Source organism: Dipodomys ordii, unplaced genomic scaffold, assembly GCF_000151885.1.
Source record: "Dipodomys ordii isolate 6190 unplaced genomic scaffold, Dord_2.0 Scaffold20, whole genome shotgun sequence".
NCBI classification, from domain to species: Eukaryota; Metazoa; Chordata; class Mammalia; order Rodentia; family Heteromyidae; genus Dipodomys; species Dipodomys ordii.
The window spans coordinates 21,869,673-21,888,424 of record NW_012267236.1 but is presented as its reverse complement, the minus strand read 5'-3'; the positions used below and the strand labels follow the sequence as shown (position 1 = coordinate 21,888,424).

The window sequence follows — 18,752 nt, the reverse complement described above, 5'->3', positions numbered from 1 at the left end:
CCTCCTATTGAAGATAATGATTCTAAAAAATGATTCCTTTACTTGATTTTGGGAACAAATGTGGAGGTGCCAAAGTGGCCGTTTGCGGCCCTCCCTTGCTCTTTCCTGTGACGTGATCACAGCAGCCCTGCGTGGCCCAGAACTTGCTGGTGCTCATCCGGCTCTTTCCCCTCTGGAGAGCAAGTCTCAGGGTCAGAACGTGAGTGTGTGCCTGGACCGTGTCCCAGGCAGAGCGCTGCAGCTTTGGGAGCTTGCCATGAGTGTGTCAGGAGGGCTTGAGTCCATTCAGTTGACTCTGGGGCAGAAATTCAACCCAGTGCCTGTTCTTACATCACGGAGAACCCCTGACCCCTGTCTCTCCCCTCCCTGGTCGTCTCCTTTTCTTGTGCTGGCCTTGCCCCACACCTTCACATGTCCACCCAGACTCTCAGACACACTCTCGTCCTGCCCTCTCTCACACACTCACTGAGGTATGCACAGTATTCCCTCTCACTCGCACACTCCTCATATGAGCGCGCCCCCGTCCCCCGCTCTGCCCGCAGGCGGTTGGCACTTGCCTCCATGTTGGGCATGGCAGTGTGGGTGGGGTGCGGGGCTGGGGCAGCCGGGAGAGCGGCTTAGGGTCGTTTCCTTTCTTCAAGGCTCTTCAAAGCAATTGTTCTTTTTATTTCCAATTACTGTCATTTCACAAACTTCATAGCTTACCGTTATAAAGTTGTTACTGCGAAATATTTACACATACGAGCATTGGTTACTTATATGTTTCACTCATGAAGTAAAATCGTTAGAGCCGGAATTAGGCTATCTGTGCCGGCCAGCCCTTACCAGAAGGTTATTAGTTACCAAATGTCCTCCAGCGTGCTTGCAATGACTACTTTAGATTAAAAAGGGAAGTGGATTTTTAAAAATCCTTCTTTGTTTTTATTTTTTAGATTCAAAATATGAACAACATAATCTCCTTCCCTTTGGACAGTTTGCTGAAAGGAGACCTGAAAGGAGTAAAAGGGGTACGGCACTCAGAACCCTGCTCACCGGATGCTCTTATACCACAGGGCTGTGAGGTGGATCGGTAGGGGGTGTGGGGGTGTGGGGGGCCTGAGACCTTCAGCTGGGTCTGCACACGATGTGTGGGTCTGGCCCATCTTGGAGACTTCTGCTGAGACGGCTCAGTCTTGGAGACAAGTCCCATGTTGTCTTTTCAGGTTTAATTTTAGGGTACACCTAGGTTCCAGGTGATGAGGGGGGAGAGGATGACGGCTGGGTGATGCGCATTGCATCGGCGCTCTCCTTTTGTGTAATTTCATATATTTTGTAATAAATACTTTAAACAAGAGAGAGAAAGCTATGCCACGCCACCTGCAGTCTTTATTCAAAGCCTATGGTGTGTTTTTTATTTTTCATGAGATTCCATGCATCATTTATTACAGAAATTAATGCTCTGTTCAGGACTGGCTTAGGACAAGAAATTTTGTGGCACAGAAGTTAATGATTTGTCCTTAATTGCTGCCTCTTTGTTGACAGGATCTGAAAAAGCCCTTTGATAAAGCTTGGAAGGACTATGAAACAAAAATGTGAGTTTTCATTTTTAAGGTTGTGTGTAGGTAATTGGAGATTTCAATTTTAACTCAAACTTTACTGCTCAAAGGGGTTGTCTGAATAAGCAGTAATCCAGGAAAGAATTTACATAAGGCTGCATGGCTGTGATTGGTTGGGAGGTCAGATGCTAATGTACCTGGTGTCTACAGTCAGAGATGGTGGCTTTGACCCAGGACTTCATGGATAGTGTCAGGTTGGTTTCATGTTCAGGAAAGTTCACTGAAGGAAGTGGAAGCTAGTTTTCCCCAGGAGGTATTCCTTCTTTGTTTTTGAGTGCTTTCCACGTTTCAGTACCACGTAGGACAGCAGTGCAGTTTTCAGACTTCACTTTCCTGGTGATTTTTAAAAACCATCTGCTTTTAGCTATAGGTTCTTATATCTTTGAAATACCAGCACACATGACTTTAGAAAGATGCAGCTTTCCTTGATTGCGTCACCTACCAGAACAGAAGACGCAAGTGGGCTAGCTGACACTTCCATGTGGACCACAGATTCTGCCTCAGCTGACTTTCACACATTTAACATTTTCCTTCACGGCTTCTCATTCCAGGGTAGGGAGAGTCTAGCTAGACTCTCCCTCTGCCCTTGTGGGACTAAGTATTTAATTATTTTAAATACTGGAGAAATACGAAATATTTTTTAAATGTCCCATATTTACTTTGTGATCTCTGTGCCTTGGGTAAATGGAGAGTTTTATGAATGGAAATAGAAACTTTAAGAGGAAGCCATCTGGCAAATTAAGACGTGTTATGGGGAAATCACTTTAAATGTAATCCTAAGTGGTTATCTGGGCCCTTTTAAAACAAGCTTGTAAGCCAGGCTCTGGTGGCTCATGCCTGTAATCCTGTCTACTCAGAAGGCTGAGATCTGAGGATTGCAGTTCAAAGCCAGTCCGGGCAGCAACATCCAAGAGACTCTTACTTCCAATTAGCCACCTGGAGTGGCTAACCTGGAGTGGTGCTGTGGCTCAAGTGGTAGAGCATTTGCCTTCAGCTGAAGAGCTGAGGGACAGCGCCCAGGTCCAGAGTTTAAGCCTCACAACTGACAAAAACAAAACCACAACAAAAAACAAGCTTGTATATTCTTATTTGTGAAGACTACCAGCCAGTTATCCCTAGCCTTCAGCATCCTTTTATCTGTGGCCACTTGAGTGAAGTCAGCATTCCTGATTCACAGATAGGAAACCAAGACCCAGGGGTGGCTGCTGCTCACCCAGTGAGTGTCTTGGGTCAGGACCAGGAGGTGGGTCTTCTGATTTCCATCCGGCCACTCCCACTGTACGGTCCAGACACCTGTGGATGGGGTGGGGACAGAATTACTCACAAAATCCCAGAATCTGAGGAGCTGTGGTGGCACCCTTTAAACTCGAATCATTGTAGAATGCATAAATAAATAGTTCTTTACCCGCTAAGTATTCTCTATCCATTCCAAGAGGCCTTGTGCTGTGTACCAATGGGGTTTGAGATGTCTTTAGAATTCCTGGGCATAATCAACTGTCGAGAGTAGTGGTTTGTGATGATACTCTCAGGAACCCCAGGTAGCTTTTTTTTTTCCCCCATTGAATGGCTTTTAAAGAAAATGTCACCTTGTGTCTCCAAGTGCCACCTTGAGTTTTTGTGCTAAAAGTGCTGCCTTAAGTCTCCCTACAGGAAATGCCTCTCTGGCCTCCTTCCTGACAGCCCTTTAGATGGAGTACATTCTGTCACCTTTCTTTAATCTCCTTTCTCACAAAAGAAAAAAAAAATCCCAGCCCTTCAGGGTTGAAGTGATTTTGTAGCTTGTTTTACCCGATGGTTTTTGTCGGGGTGTGCTCTAGCCGGTCAGTTTAACGTAAGCTTACCCTTGACGCTTCCATGATAGCATTCAGCCTGAGGTCAGTCTGCTAAGGGCCATAAGGAAGGAAAAGATGCGCTGGGCAATTCTATAGGGCTGAATACTAGGCAAGGGAGGCTGGAAAGTCTGGATATCATCTCTGGTTTGGAAGATGAAGAGAAAGTCACGGGGATGCTGGGAGAGGAAGGCGGGGAGGGAGGTGTGAGCTTGTGCTTAGGAAGTCTGTTGAGTGAACAGTGAGAAGGCCAGCTCTGGTGTTTTTACGGCAATGGACAGTTTCCTTTTGCTCACACAGTGAGCATTTGTCTCGGCAGTCTAGGGAATGGGACAGCTTAGAGGCCATCCATGTCAGAGAGCCCTGTCAAGAGGCCTCTTGCTTTGTGCTTGCTTTTCTTCACACACAGAACCAAAATAGAAAAGGAGAAAAAGGAACATGCCAAGCTCCACGGGATGATACGGACTGAAATAAGCGGTGCTGAAATTGCGGAGGAGATGGAAAAGGAGAGGCGATTCTTCCAGCTGCAGATGTGCGAGGTGAGATGCTGGGAAGGCACGCCCCCCTCCCCCCTCCCCCACATAGGACTGCAGTATGGCCTGCGTTAGACTCCTCCCCAGTGATGTCATCTCTGCTCAGACCTGTGGCCTCAGATCAGACACCAGATGGATTACTGAACTCCATTTCTGTACTGACACCTTAGTCTCTTGGTGACAGAATTAGGTCACTCTACCACACCCAGTCTTTTATTGAAAGTAGAGAAAGCATAATGTCCTTTTTGGCTTCACATGTTCTCAACGTGCCTCCTCTCACTGGAATCAGCTGAGATACCCAGTCCTTGGGTATGCTTTCATGAGGTACCCGGGTTCTCACTGCACTGCTGGAGTCAGAGACGGAGGGCTTGGCACCTTCATGGCACTTGAGGACAATCCTCTGTGCCCGGGGAACTGCTTTCTCCAGACACAGTGCTAGTGCCTCAGGGCCAGGCAGGCTCAAGGTGCCGGGATGGACATGGGGAGCATTTCCGCAAGATCCTGGAGGCCTTTGATGGGTGAAGCCCCGGCAGGTGCCCATGGGTGCACAGTGAAACAGCTCCTACCCCGCTGGGTTTTACTTCCCCGCCCCCCAGCACAGCCTGAGGCGGTGGGTGGCGTTTGTTACCTTGTGGCAGCAATGCGCTTTGACAGATATGGCCATGAATCTTCTTTCCACCTTCACCTCTGTAAACTTTTCTGAAATATGTTTCTACTGAGGTTCTGTAAGTTGGGTTTCTGGGTCAAAGAGTACATGCATTTTATGTTTTGATATATTGCCAAGCATTTTATTAACAATTGTATTATTTTGATAAGTTGCCAGACAATGAATTAACAGTGAATATATCTCAGTAAGGAAGAGGACATGCTTAAGTGTAAGTAGCTGTTGGAGAGAAAAGGAAATTAGTAGCCTGTGGTCTCAGAGTAGCTCTGGTCTCCTCACAGGGAGAGAGAGGAAACAGAGGCTACACAGGATGATCTCAGGGTCCTTTTTAAGGACCACTCAACAGTTTTGGTAGTGAGAGATTCCCCAGTGTGTATTCTCCAATCCTTTGAGAAAGGACAGCATTTCTCAGTGCTAGTTTTATAGGTCCCTGTGGCTTGCTGATAGCTTGTCTTTAATGAATTCTCTAACTTCAAAATGGCTTGAATTTTTTTAATTTAAAATTTAGTTGGTTGTAGCCAAGCGCCGGTGGCTCACGCTTGTAAATTCTAGCTACTCAGGAGGCTGAGCTCTGAGGATCACCATTCAAAGCTAGCCCAGGCAGGAAAATCCGTGAGACCCTTAGCTCCATTAAACCACCAGAAAATCAGAAGTGGCGCTGTGGCTCAAGTGGTAGAGTGCTCACCTTGAGCTGAAGAGCTGAGGGACAGCATCCAGGCCCAGAGTTCAAGCCCCATGAATGACCAAAAACAAACAAAATTTTAGCAGGTCGCTAGTGGCTCATGCCTATAATCCAAGCTACTCAGGAGGCTGAGTGAGATCTGAGGATTGTGGTTCAAAGCTAGCCCAGGCCGGAAAGTCTGTAAGACTCTTAGCTACAATCAAGCTTCAGAAAACTGGAGGAAGTGGTGCTGTGGTTCAAAGTGGTAGAGCGCTAACCTTGAACAAAAGTGCTCAGGGACAGCACCCAGGCCCCAATCCAAGCCCCACAACCAACCAACCAACAAAATAAAATAAAATAAAATAAAATGGTCACCTGTAGGGGGAAGTTCCTTGAAGACGAAGACCTCAGCTACAGAATTCTAGCAATTAGCGTTGTGAGTAAAGCAAGGGCCCTGGCACAGAATGTGAGCCTTGGAGACACACGATGGTTAGAAATTGCATTCAGCCCAGTTGCCCTGCTCCCTCTGTGTAGCCCAGGAGAGACCTTGTCCCGGCAAGGTCCAGTAGAGCGTCTGATGAGTTCTTGGCTCTTAAACTTTTGACAGTTAAGATGGCACTAAAAGAAACATTTAATTATGGCATCAGAAGATATTAAAGCTGGGTGCCGGTGGCTCATGCCTGTAATCCCAGCTACTGAGATCTGAGTATCTCAGTTCAAAGTCAGCCCGGGCAGGAAAGTCTGTGAGACTCTTAAAAAAAAAAGAAGAAGAAGAAGAAGAAGGTATTAAGTGTGCTAGGCACTTTGCCCTTTGTAAAAGATATAAAATAAGCGGAGAAATAACCTGCCTTTCTGAAACTTCTGTTAAGTTCATATTTTATTCATTTCTCTGATGATCGCTCTTTGTTTCTGTACAGTATCTGCTGAAGGTCAATGAAATCAAGATCAAAAAAGGAGTGGATTTACTCCAAAATCTCATCAAATACTTCCATGCCCAGTGCAAGTAAGTCTCCTCTTCTTCAGAGTGTTTGAATGGTTCTCTGTGAGTGGTGGCTCCTGACAGACAGTAGTGCTGTGCGGAGGAGTGCACACACTTAGAAACCCATGGGGGAGGAATGGAAGGCCAGAGCGTGAGCGTGTGCATGCCAGGGAAGGGAGCCCAGAGGCCACATGCTGTGAGACTCCGGGTATTTGACAAGTTGGAATAAGTGAATTCATAGGGAGCAGATGCAGATTAGTGGTTGCCACAGCCTGGGCAAAAGAAGAAATGGGAATGACCACTAATGGGTGTGGGGTTGCCTTTTTGGATTATGTAAACATTCCGGTGTTAGTGCTACTGATTGTACAACTTGGTGAGTATAGTCAGTGAATATTACACCATACAGTTCGAAATAGCTAATTGTGCGGTTTGAGGATTACATTTCAACTAAAGTGGAAGTATGTGTGATATACAGTGATATACAGTGATTGCCAATTTGTTTGATTTTACCCCATCATCTCGGATATCTTTGTTAGAAGAGAAATGAGGTGTTCATACAGGGTATTGAGAAAATTCTCTCATCTGTCACTGATCCTGCAAAACCAATGATGATAAAAGCAGAAGACGTAAGAGTAGAGAGAAAGAGAAACTTGTGTGCTGAAGTGCTGCTGTGCTCAGCTTTCCCCAGCCATCAGCCCCTTGTGGTCTGATTTATCGTTTCTGCTCCCTGACCTGGAAGTCACTGGATAGACACCCCCATGGCTCATTCACACACCTGACCACTGTTCACCGCATGTGTTTGTGTCAGACTCCAGGGGAGGTACTAAGATACAGTGATACGCAATATGGGCATAGTTCTGCTGGGAGAATAAAGTTGGGGAGTTGGAACAAAGAATAGGTGTTGACAGCTGGACATAGTAGTACATACCCGTAAGCCCAATTCTCAGGAGACAGACAGTAGACTTAAGAGTTCAAGGCCAGCCTGGGATTCATAGCAAGACTTTTCTCAAAAACAAAATAAAAGAAAAACATTGGGTGTTTCTAAAAATTGTTCTGAAGTATGTAAATCAGAGAGAAAAACTTGATTTAGGGTTAGGTTTTTACTTCTCTTAATTTTCTGTTTTGTTCACTGTTACGTTTTCCAAAGACAAACCCAGTGCCTGGCACTGATACTTCTTGAGTTCCCTGTAGGCTTCTTCAAGAGACATGTGCGTTATGACCTATGAGCAGGAGCCCAGAGATAAGGAGTGTGTGTGTGTGTGTGTGTGTGTGTGTGTGTGTGAATACTCCAAGCAGAGTCCAGGTCTGACGGTAAATGCCAGGGTAGCTTGAGAATGATGTGAAATGCAACTGGACGTGCCCTCAGGTTCTGGAGCAGGTTCAGGGTCTTAGCTCAACTGTGGTGAGGAGGTCTGGAATAGTATTTTTTTTTTTTTTTGGAGAGGGGCGGTTCTTGTCTTAGGACTTGAACCTAGGGCTTGAGTGTTGTCCCTGAGCTTTTGCTCAAGGCTAACATTCTACCAGTTGAGCCACGGCTCCACTCAGAGCTTTTTTGGGTAGTTTAGTGGAGACAAGAGTGTCGCAGACTTTCTTGTCCAGTCTAGCTTTCAACCGCCATCCTCAGATCTCAGCCTTCTAAGTAGCTAGGATTACAGAAGTGAGCCCCTGGCCCCAGCCTCTGGGATAGTTTTGAGCGCAGGATTCACTTCCTCAGAGTTCCTGTGGTTGCCAGGACCTGTTTGAGGGTCTGGTGATCCAAGAAGGCAGAAAACCCAAGTTCTTCCCTTGTGGACCTCAGGATTACTGGACAGGCTTGTAGGAGTCCCCCGAGCAGACACTGAACTGAGTCTGTGAAAAGGCACAGGCCGTGGTGTAGCAAGAAGGAGCAGATGGAATAAGAGTGGATGTGAGCTATTGCTGAGGTGCCTGGCTGGTGCCCAGGGCAGTGTAAAGGTGATGGCGCAGCTGGACTGGTCAGCCCAGCATGAGTGCACACGTGGGTGGCTTGAGAACTCTTTCAGAGGTCAGATTGCAACACACCTGTCCCCTCACCTTCTGAATGGGCCTTTCCCCAGGCTGTTGTGTCTTGTTGCACACACATTGTTCCTTTTCCTCGAATGTCCTCATGTTCCTTTGGGTCATTCCCAGCTCTGCTTTCCCTTGGGGCCCAGCTCCTGGGTCTTGAGTGCCATGACAGTCTTGTCTTGCTGACCTGGGCCTCTGCAGTGTCCTCTGCATTTGCCTGGATGGAGCCCTCCTCCGTGTCTCTGTCCACCGAGGACCTGTTCACTCGTAGGAAGGCTGTGTCATCTGTTTGTTTCCATCTCCAGGGCATGATGTGGACACGTAGCTTGTGTGTCACACCTAGCATGTGTGTGTCATACTTAGCATGTGTGTGTCGCAGGGACTTGTGAGGTCACCTTGAACAGAGTGTTGTGGATTTTCACTGCCGCTCTGCTTCTGTGCAGTTGTGCGCTGAGCGGGCTCGTCCTAGGATAAAAGAGGGTGGAGGACTACACATGGAGAATTTTCAAAGTGCATGCTTTGACAAGGCTCAAACCCTGCATGTGATCAGCATGCAGGCTCCCTCCCCTCTCTGTTCTCCAGGAGCAGTGACCTGATAGGAGGTAATATAGGAAGTGGGTCGCTTCCTTGCTGACATTTTATTTTTAGGAAGAAGCTATTCTGAGATTTCCTTTTTCTTCTTTATTTTGCCCAAACTATCAGTTGGGTAGCAACAGACCACTTGTGGAAAGTGAGTGAGTTGACCTTATATGGGCAAGAGCTCAGTAACCTTTTAAAATACGAATCATCTACTGATTCCTTCTTGGATGAGTGTGTGTGTGTGTGTGTGCATGTGTGCGTGTGTGCGTGCGTGTGTGTGCACACTCACACTCCGTGTTCCCAGGTCAGTTAGGCAGCTTTCACTTTTTCGTGAGTTTCTGTTTATTTTGTATTTTTATTTTTTATTGTTACTACAAAGATGATGCACAGAGGGTTACAGTGAGGTCAGGTCGTGAATACATTTGTTTTTGGACAATGTCACCTTCCCTTGCTCTCTCCCAGTTTTTCCCTCCCATTCCCACTCATAAGTTGTATAGTCCATTTTCAACCTAGTGTCTAGTAAATAGACTTCCACTTTTAAAACTAATATTTAGGGGATAAAATGTGGGGCCTGAGAGACTTGGCTGTGGGACCCCAGGAACTTGTGGGGTCACCATGTGACCCATGTTTCGCATCATGTATCTCTAGTCTCAGCCCCAGAAGCCCAGCCTGCTTGATGCGTGCCTGCCCAGCGCACGCTGCCTCCATGGGCTGTCATCCTCGGATGGGAGAGACTGCTGTGTGTCACCCAGGTTCTAGGAGCCCTTTGAGCAACTTAGCTGTACATTGTTTTGCTGTGTGCTCGTGTTTGTGTTCTGCTTTTTGAAGTACTTTGAAGGGTACTTCATTTGTGTTCTGGGCCTGTGCTGCTGGAGAAGGAGGGTTCTGTTCTCTAGAATCTAGGACTGGGACAGCCCTGGTACGGCCTGGTGTAGCATAAGATGGTCAGCTCCTGAGCAGGAGACACGAGTGTGGAATTGGCTTACTCCTTGCATCCATCCTGAACACATGCCTGCTGAGACTCAGGCTGGCCTGTCACTCGATGGACTTGGGATGCCACGTCGATGAGTCCTGAGGAGCTTGGTTTCATGCAAGGCTGCTGCAGACCCTCTGCACACCTGGCATCCCATGGGATATCAGAGCATGGTGCGTAAAGGCCCGGGGTGGGGAAGAGGAGGCAGAGTAGGCCTGGTACCACCAGGTCCAGAAGAGACCACTGATTGCATCTAAGGGAATATACTTCAAAGGTTTGAGAATCTGATCAAGCAGGCTACACAGTGTTTAATAGAAAATACAATTTGGGCCAGGCGCTGGTGGCTCACGCCTGTAATCCTAGCAACTCAGGAGGCTGAGATCTGAGGATGGTGGTTCAAAGCCAGCCTGGGCAGGGAACTCCATGAGACTCCTATCTCCAATAAACCACTAGAAAACCGGAAGTGGCATTGTGGCTCAAGCAATACAGTGCTTTTCTTGAGCTGAAGAGCACAGGGACAGCGCCCAAGCCCAGAGTTCAAGCCCCATGACCGACAAAACAAAAACAAAAACAAATTTGGTTTGGTAATTTTTTTTTTTTATGTGTACGCCAGGACCAGAGTTTGAGCACAGGACTTTGCTGGTCTTGTTCCCAGTGGGTGCTCTACCATTAAGTCACACCTCTATTCTGACATGTTTTTGGTTAGTTGGATATGGAATTTCATGGACTTTTCTGTCCTGGCCCAGGCAGGCTTTGAACTTGAGATCTTCCAAGTCTTGGCCTCCTGGGAAGCTAGGACTATAGACATGCACCACTGTTGCCCAGCTGAACTGGTAATACTGGTGGTGGAAGGTCTTTGAACAAAGCTTGAGGAAATGTTAACGGCTTGCCTTAGGAAAAATCTCTGTGGACTTCCATGCGTCATGGCAACAGGCTACCGTCAGCAAAGCACCCCTTAGGCGCCTTTTCTTTGAAGCTCTGTGTGTCTCAAAGGTGCACCTGGATTCCACAGCATACCTCATAAGGAGGGGTACAGACAGAAAGGGGTTGAAAAATCAGACTGAGGAGGTTTTTCAGATAGACAAGTCAGACTACTGAGCCTGTAACAAAGATGGGGCCCACATTGTGTGTGTGTGTGTGTGTGTGCTCACGCGCATGTGTGCATGCACTTGTGTGCATGCACATGCAAGTGCATACACACACATGCACCAGTACTAGGTCTAAAACTTGGACTCCTGCTTTTGTTTGGCTTTTTCTGCTCAAGGCTGGTACTCTACCACATTTTCAATTTCGCTCTTTTGGAAGTCAACTGGAGATAAGAGTCTTTATGCCTGAGCTGGCTTTGAACCATGATTCACTGACTTCAGCCTCCTAAGTAGCTAGGATTACAGATGTGAGTCACCAGTTCCCAGCTTGGAGTCCACATCTTAAGCCCACGTACTGTCCTGTGCAACACTGCAAATGTCATTTATGAGACCAGACTTGATTCAGCCCTGGACGCCACCCTGCCCCCTCCCACCGCAGGGAGGGCTGCCAGGGCGTGCACCTGTTCCCTTCCCAGGGTGCCTCTATCTGTGGTCATTGTCCTCTATTTCCTATCCTTCCCTCCCTCCCTCTCTCATGTTCTGGTTCTTCCCTCTCCTTTTCTGTTCACCAGAAGTTAAAGTGCTTAAAGAAATGATGATATAAGGAAAAAATTGAAGAAAGCACAGGAAGCAGATGAGTTCATGACTGATGGTGCAGAAAGGCCCGGTGGTTCTGCCCCTCATAGCACCCATATACGGCTAGGTCACTGTGACACTGATGCGGTTCTAGGCCAGGAGCATGGCCTATATTCAGAAAAAAATGAAATAAAGAACCGTGCATACATCAGAAGAGCTAGGTGAGAGCATTCTCACAGCCTCGCCTACCCTGGGTGTGTCCTATCAGCTTGCTGCAGGGTTTGTAGCCATACCCTTTCCTGTGTGCTGTCTACGCCCTCCTCCCTGGGATCCTCCTCTTCCCGACAGGCTTGGATGGGGGAAGTTCCACAGGGCCACAGCTTAGTTTGAAAGGAATGTCAGGTCACCTGAACACTTGGATCACCAGAGCTGGGCGGAGTCTCTTCCAAGTCCACTGGGCTGGTGGAAGTTGGCAACTCCCCTTTCTCTCAACCTCCCTTCTTTTCTTTCTTTCCTTCCTGTGCCATCCACTGTGGAAACTATACCCTTCCCACACGTAGGGTTTGTTTATATAATGGGAAAATTTTATGCTAAGTAATGAACACATTAAAAAGTTTTGAGGCAAGTGAGGAAATATTCTAAGAGAATATACTAAGGAGATCTCTTTTATACTGGGGCATTTTGCAAGGCCTAGTAATGAGGTAATATTTTCGCTAAGAATGAGTGGGATAGCCTGTGAAGTAGGCACATTGCAGCTAGAGGCCTTTGGAGAACAAAAGTAGCGTATACAGGGGGCCTGAGGCAGAAAAATGGGGGGGCACCGCTTCTTTTGGAGCCACATGACCCACGGTGGTAAATGCAGCGGCTCGAGACTGGAGAGAGGTGGGCTAAATCCCAGAGGCACTCCAGGCCTCTTACCAGTTTGAACTTCATCCTAAGCCCAGTAGGTAGCTTCTTTCTTTCCACCCAACATGTACAGCATGCGTTAGAGACAGCACTGAGCAGTAGCAGTTGTTGCTGCAGAAGACGTGTACAACTTCTGTTATATTCCCTCAATCCTTTATCATGTGGCCTCATCATGAGTTGTAATCTTAAAAAATATTCATGTTTGGGGCTGGGAAGATTGCTTGCCTAGCAAGCATGAAGCTGAGTTTGATTCCTCAGTACCATATAAGCAGAAAAAGCCAGAAGTGGCGCTGTGGCTCAAGTGGTAGAGTGCTAAACTTGAGCAAAAAGCAGCTCAAGGACAGTGCCCAGGCCCTGAGTTCAAGCCCCAGGACTGGCCAAAAAAAAAAAAATCATGTTGGCATTTGGCTTTACATTCTCTAACCATGCTCTCCTATTCTGCATATGGAGCCTGGCCGTTTTGTATATCAGGTTGCCTTGTTTTTTTTTCTGGTATATTGCTGCTTCTCTACTTGGCTGTTATTACCTCTTTAAACATTTTTTTTTTAATTTTTTTGTTGGTTGTGAAGCTTAAACTCTGGGCCTGAGCACTGTCCTTCAGCTCTTCACCTCAAGTTGAGCGCTCTACCACTTGAGCCACAGCACCACTTATGGTTTTCTGGTGGTTAATTGGAGATAAGAGTCTCACAGAATTTCCTGTCTGGGCTGGCTTTGAACCGCCATCCTCAGATCTCAGCCTCCTGAGTAGCTAGGATTACAGGTGTGAGCCACCAGTGCCTGGCGCATCCCCCCTTCTCTCTCTCCTCGTTCTGGACTTTGAACTCTTACCACTTGAGCTACGTTTCCAGCCTGGCTTTTTGCTGGTTAACTGGAGTCTTGAAGACTTTTCTGCCAGGGCTGGTGCTGAGCCAAAAGCCTCTAGCTCTTGTCTTCCTGAGTAGCTAGGATTATAGGCTGTGCCACTGGTGTCCTGATGGCTGTTGCCTCTTGAAGAAGATTCTCTAGTTCTTTGGCTTATATCTCTCCATTTGGATGCTCGGAAGAGTCCCTGATAGAAATCCCAGCTGCCACTGTCAGGAGACTCCCGTTTCCATTACAAGTTGGAAATTGGGCCTGATAATATGTGGGTCAAGAAAAAAATCCCAAGTCCTTGGGCTTATTGAGGTTCCTTTTCTATATCATTTCTCCAGATTTTGAGTGACAGTTTGCTCTTGGCTTGCCTGATACTTTACATATCCCCCAGGAATTACATAATGACTCCAGTCACTTTCCTTTGAAGAAGTTTTCCTGCATCTTAAAAAAAAAATACTCTTCTCTGTGAAGCACAATCTCTGTTCTCTGTCTCCCCCTCTCCCTGTCCAGTTTTTTCCAGGATGGACTGAAAGCAGTAGAGAGCCTCAAGCCTTCTATTGAAACCCTCTCCACAGACCTTCACACGGTGAGCCGCTCCCTGGCGGTGGGTTAGCCGCCTCTGTGCGACCAGCAGTTCCATTGGGGCTTTTTCTGGTCCCATCTCCATGGGGTCAGCAGTTCCACTGGGGCTTCTTCAGTGTATGTGATTTCACATTTGCATGCTGTGCTGTTGAGAAAGGAAACACCCTGTAATGGCAGGAGTCACTAGAGGGAAGGAGGGAGGCAGTCATGGCTCCCGGAGAAATGCGGTGGCAACTCCACACGACATTGTGTTCCAGTCTTAACTTTTCTCTGCTTTGCTTGGTTTTCAAAGATCAAACAGGCCCAGGATGAAGAACGAAGGCAGCTAATACAGCTCCGGGATATTTTGAAATCAGCCTTGCAAGTTGAACAGAAGGAGGTGAGGGGATTTAGAATAGAAGGCTCTCTGTGTCTTGGGGGCTCTGGGCTGAGGAAGGTGAGATGCTTGTCGTCCAGGGACCTGCAGTTCACTCTGGGACTGACAGGAAGCATCCAAACATTGTTTTACAATTGAGTTTTGTGGACTACCTTTTTTTAAACACGTCTACTTCAGGGGAAGCACCTGCGTCCAGGCAGTGGACCTCATTGGCTGGGTGGGAATCTTTCTCATTCCTGGCACATTGACCGCTTCCATTTGTGCATTTGCCACGCCCCTGTGTTGCCCTGCTGTGACATAAGTGAAATTTGTGTCTTGGAATAGGCACAGAACTGGGTGCCTATCTGAGTCTCTCAAAGAGAGACTGTGTTCTGTGTGTGAGGGTTAGGCTAGGGTTGGTAATGCATGCTTGTAATCCAAGCATTTGAGAAGCTGAAGCAGGTGGATTTTGATTTGCAGGCTCTTGGACTGCATAACATGACTCTATTTAAATTAAAAAAGAGAGAGAGAAATGTAGAGTTTGTGCCTATGGTTGCATCTGATAAGCAGACATCTGTCGATGTTTTTCCATTTTTCATGTAGCACATTTTCACGTGCTCATATATCACCAGTGACAATTCATGGGGTTTGGAGCTCATTAAAAAAATTAAAGGTAACTTTTAAGGGTAACTTAAAATGGTATGCTCACTATGGTGTGAGTATTATAATGTGATTTTTTTTTCTTTATTGCCATTGAGGTAAGGATCTTAGTATGCTGCACATGCCACCCCTGAACTCTTGTGCTCAAGCAATGCTCCTGTCTCCCCATCCTGATAACGGGGTGTTATGTGAATTAAACAAATCCATCTCTGTCAATAAAGGAATGTGTCTAAATGTATTTACGGCCATTAGATAAGCATCTGGGTAACAATATAAAGTTCTCTGTTGGCCATTTGTTGAAAGTTCTTATACTATAACTGAATATTGTTGTTTCTCTCCCAAATGCACTTACCTTTTGTGACCGAAGTCTAGGAGAGTAAGTAGCCCAGTATTTGGAAAGTCTTGCATGCATTGTTCATGAGCTTGAAAAAGCATATATTTCCTCTTCATGTATCATGATGGTCAGCGGCCCTTTATCCTCTTCCTCTTTTGTCATAGTAGATTTTACTAAAAAGGGTTTAGAACCCCATTCAGAGTGATTGGCTTGCTTGTCACACAGCCCGTGTCTTGTAGGCTGTGTCTGTGTCTTGCTGCCCAAGATGCCTTTCCCTCAGCTGTCCTGTGAGCAGCTTGAGAAAGACTCCGGCCTCAGCGAGGGGTACTTGATCACAAGGGTGAGCTAAGGGAGAGGTCATGAGTAATTCTAGAAAATACGCAAAGCATAGGGTCTTCCACTCCAGAGAAATCCAGAACCTAAGGATTTGAGGTTCCCAAACATGGAATAAGAATAAGAACTTGAAAGTTGTGGCCTAATTGAGAGGAGAGGGCGCAGTACCAGGTGTGGGCCTGAGTGTCGAGGAGGTGGTTGAGAGCTCCTTTTGTCAGACAAGGAGGATCCAAGCAGGAAGCAGGCCATGAAGGAGGGGAGGAGCAGTCTGGTCAGCAGCCGTCGGAGCAACTTGGTGGTCTGTGGCTGTGCAGAATTAGGAAGTTTGAGAATGCTGGTCCTATCAGCTGCAAAATGTAGCAGACATACCAGCACAGACCAGAAGTTCGATGGGTTACTGACCAGAGCTGGGGCGCATGGGGGTTCTTCCTTTTCCTCCCTTGGTGCCCAGTGACACCTGTCGGGAACACGTTCTCTAGGTTCCTGGTTGTGATTGGGTTGTGATCCCGTGTGTCATTTTCTGCCTTGCTTTTTGGCAGTGGTGTTCAGTAGACTGGACAGCCGGTGAACTGGTGGAGTGATAAGCAAACGTGAATCAGTTAAGGTTGGCATGTTTTAACGTGATTGTCAGGATTGGGACTCTGTCTTGTTTCCCTCACCTTCCAGCGGGCCTGGAATATTTTGTTTTCTCTCCTTCCTTTTCGCTGGGATTCTCTCTCCTCTGCAACGTAGAAAGCGGATGCTGATGGGTGTTTTTTATGCAGTGTGAGGAAAATTCTGTGCAGTGTATGGGAATGGTTCATGAAAGTTCGGTGACGTGTCTACTCGATGGTGGTCCACAGCCACTGGTGGTGTTTCCATCCGTAAATCCCAGCGTCACTGATGGTGGACGAGGAGAGCAGCCGCACAGTGTGGTGCTTTCAGTGCTCTGCTTTGTCAGCCCTGGCTGTACTTAGGTTTCGAGCCTGAGCAGTTTAGGATTCTAGAATATCTCCTATCTCCCAAAGTCATATTCTGTTCTTGAGGTTTTCTGCTCTCTGTAGAGGGTGTTATTGTGATATCCCCAGTTTTCCGACCTACAGAAAAGTTGAAAAGTTGTATAAATGAACAAGAGTTTCTGTATCCTCATGCTTGATTTTCAGGAAAGATCCCGCTACAAAGTTAAAACCGTTCAGAGCTGCTTTTCGTGTTTCTCCATGTCAGCCTGACGTTCGCCTTCCTCCTCCCACGTCCACCCATGTGCGTTCTGTGGGTTTTGCTCCGGTGTGTTCACTGTGGTGCAGGCCAGTCCTTCCATGTGGCGCTGAGAGCCTGGACTTGTGCTGGTGGGGAAGGGTCAGACTCAAGTCTCTGGGTTGCAAAGCCTTAAGTGCTAAAACCTCAGGGCTTTTTCCGCTCTGGGCTCATGGCTACTTCTTCTCTTGGCCAGCTCTTCTCCTTTCCAGACATCCTTGTGTGGTGGAGCGTGGCTGGACAGTCTGTGCAAAGGCAGGGGTCCCCCCTCCACGGTCTTTCCCTCACCTCAGCTTTCCAGTCTGGATTTATGAGCAGTGTCATGCTCACCTCGGGCATCGCTGAATCTCCTCCTTCCCTGCCGAGGGCATGGCAGCCCCGCTTGCTCCTGCGCCTGGGGACGTCGGACTCGCCATCGGTCCACACATTCTGCTGCTCTTCTTTCTGTGCTCACTCTGCACTAGGCATTGCTCATGCCCACACTCAACAGAGCAATGCCGGTGCACCTCCCACCTCTTCAGGAGCCCACAGTCGGGGGTGGGGCAGGGAAAGCAGTGGAGGGGGAGGGGTGAGGAGAGGTCCGCTGCCCTAGCTGGCAGCTTGAGCCCAGGTGCTGTGGGAATGACAGCCAGCGATGAGGTCTGAGCAGCGGCTTTGGAGGATGACAGGGATTGCTACAGTTGTGGCAGCTGGGCCATGTGGACCACTTCTGTCCAGGACCAGAGGTTGCCCAGCATCTGTCTAGCAGAGCAGAAGAGCTGGCGTTAGTGTCTTCCTCTTCTACCAGCACTGTAGTGGCCAGGTCCTGGACCTCGCCACGCTTCGATCTCCTGTGCCTGCGTCAGCCACAGAGAGCTGGTGCAAGATTTGAGAAAAACTTCCTGTCAGGCTCTCAGCTCCATCGTAATGAACAGGTACCAGTTCACCTGCTCAGCAAGCAATGAGCTCTCAGGTGGCGAACAGATTTCTGGGCCAAATTCCCCCATCCTACTTCTCACTCCTTCCGCCCTGCTTCCAGCCGGCATCACTGTTGCCCACCGACCTCTCATTTGGGGGTGGAGTGATAATTAATGCTCCTCTCCAGGCCCAGGCACTGCCTGCTTGCCGGACATTTCGTGATTCTTTCTGGCACTTGGCATCACCAGTGCGACCTCTCGGTGTACGTCTGATGGGCCCACATTCACAACTTGAGTCCAAGAGAGAGGGGAGGGGGCACGTGCTGCAGCTCGCTCAGTGCTGTGCCGCCAGGTGGCCCTCAGGTCTGTGCTTCTCCAAGCCTGTTCTTTCAGCGAGTGCCACATGACTTCAAAACCTTGTACTAGAGTCTTCAGAAATTGCCCCAAGACAACGGAGAGGGCTCTTGAGACCTGAGAACGCTGCTGCTGGCTCCCGCCATCCGCCGTGCCTTCCACGCTGAGATGAGCCAGACCTCATAGCCCCTCCTCAGCAGAGAAATCTTCCGCCTGAGGAGTGCCCCCTCTGCAGGTCACCGCTCACGGAATCGTCTGAACGGACTTTATGAGAGGAGGACAGGTGTAAAAGTTTTTAGGACATTGTAGAGTCTCAGCTCAGGGCTTGTGTACAACCTGTGAGGCCCGCAGCATAGTCCATGTATCTGGACTTCAGGTATAGAAGCATTACTCATCTAGGAGACTCCTGGCGGGACCTGGGAGCTACCTAAAAGTCAAGACCACAGGTGGTGTCTGGTGTCTGAGAATGTGTCACTGGATGGAGGGTACGTGGAAGCTGATAGGATTTTTATGTTCCCCAGAGAACCACCTAGTCTTCATACACTGACGCTTGTAAAGTCCTGAGACCTGTTGGTTCTCCCTGGTGTGAAAGCCATGAGCACCCAGCCGTAAGCCTTCACTGATGTCACCTACAAGGTGACTTTTCTTCGAATTAGTAGACATTAGTCGTGAAGTCAAGTCTTTCTGATTTGGTTTTGTTGTTGTTGTTGGTGGTGGTAGTGGTAGTGGTGGTGGTGGTGATGGGATT

At 47.9% G+C, this 18,752-nt stretch overlaps 1 protein-coding gene across 1 annotated transcript in view; it reads left to right on the top strand.

The window, feature by feature from the left end:
* The window catches only part of Asap2 (ArfGAP with SH3 domain, ankyrin repeat and PH domain 2), a 107,970-nt gene that overhangs the window by 39,012 nt on the left and 50,206 nt on the right, over positions 1-18,752 (top strand). Inside the window, exons 5-10 of the mRNA XM_013013565.1 lie at positions 933-1,007; positions 1,522-1,571; positions 3,834-3,963; positions 6,200-6,285; positions 13,768-13,843; positions 14,132-14,218. Of these exons, the coding sequence (XP_012869019.1) occupies positions 933-1,007; positions 1,522-1,571; positions 3,834-3,963; positions 6,200-6,285; positions 13,768-13,843; positions 14,132-14,218 (504 nt within the window). The remainder of the gene's footprint in view (positions 1-932; positions 1,008-1,521; positions 1,572-3,833; positions 3,964-6,199; positions 6,286-13,767; positions 13,844-14,131; positions 14,219-18,752) is intronic.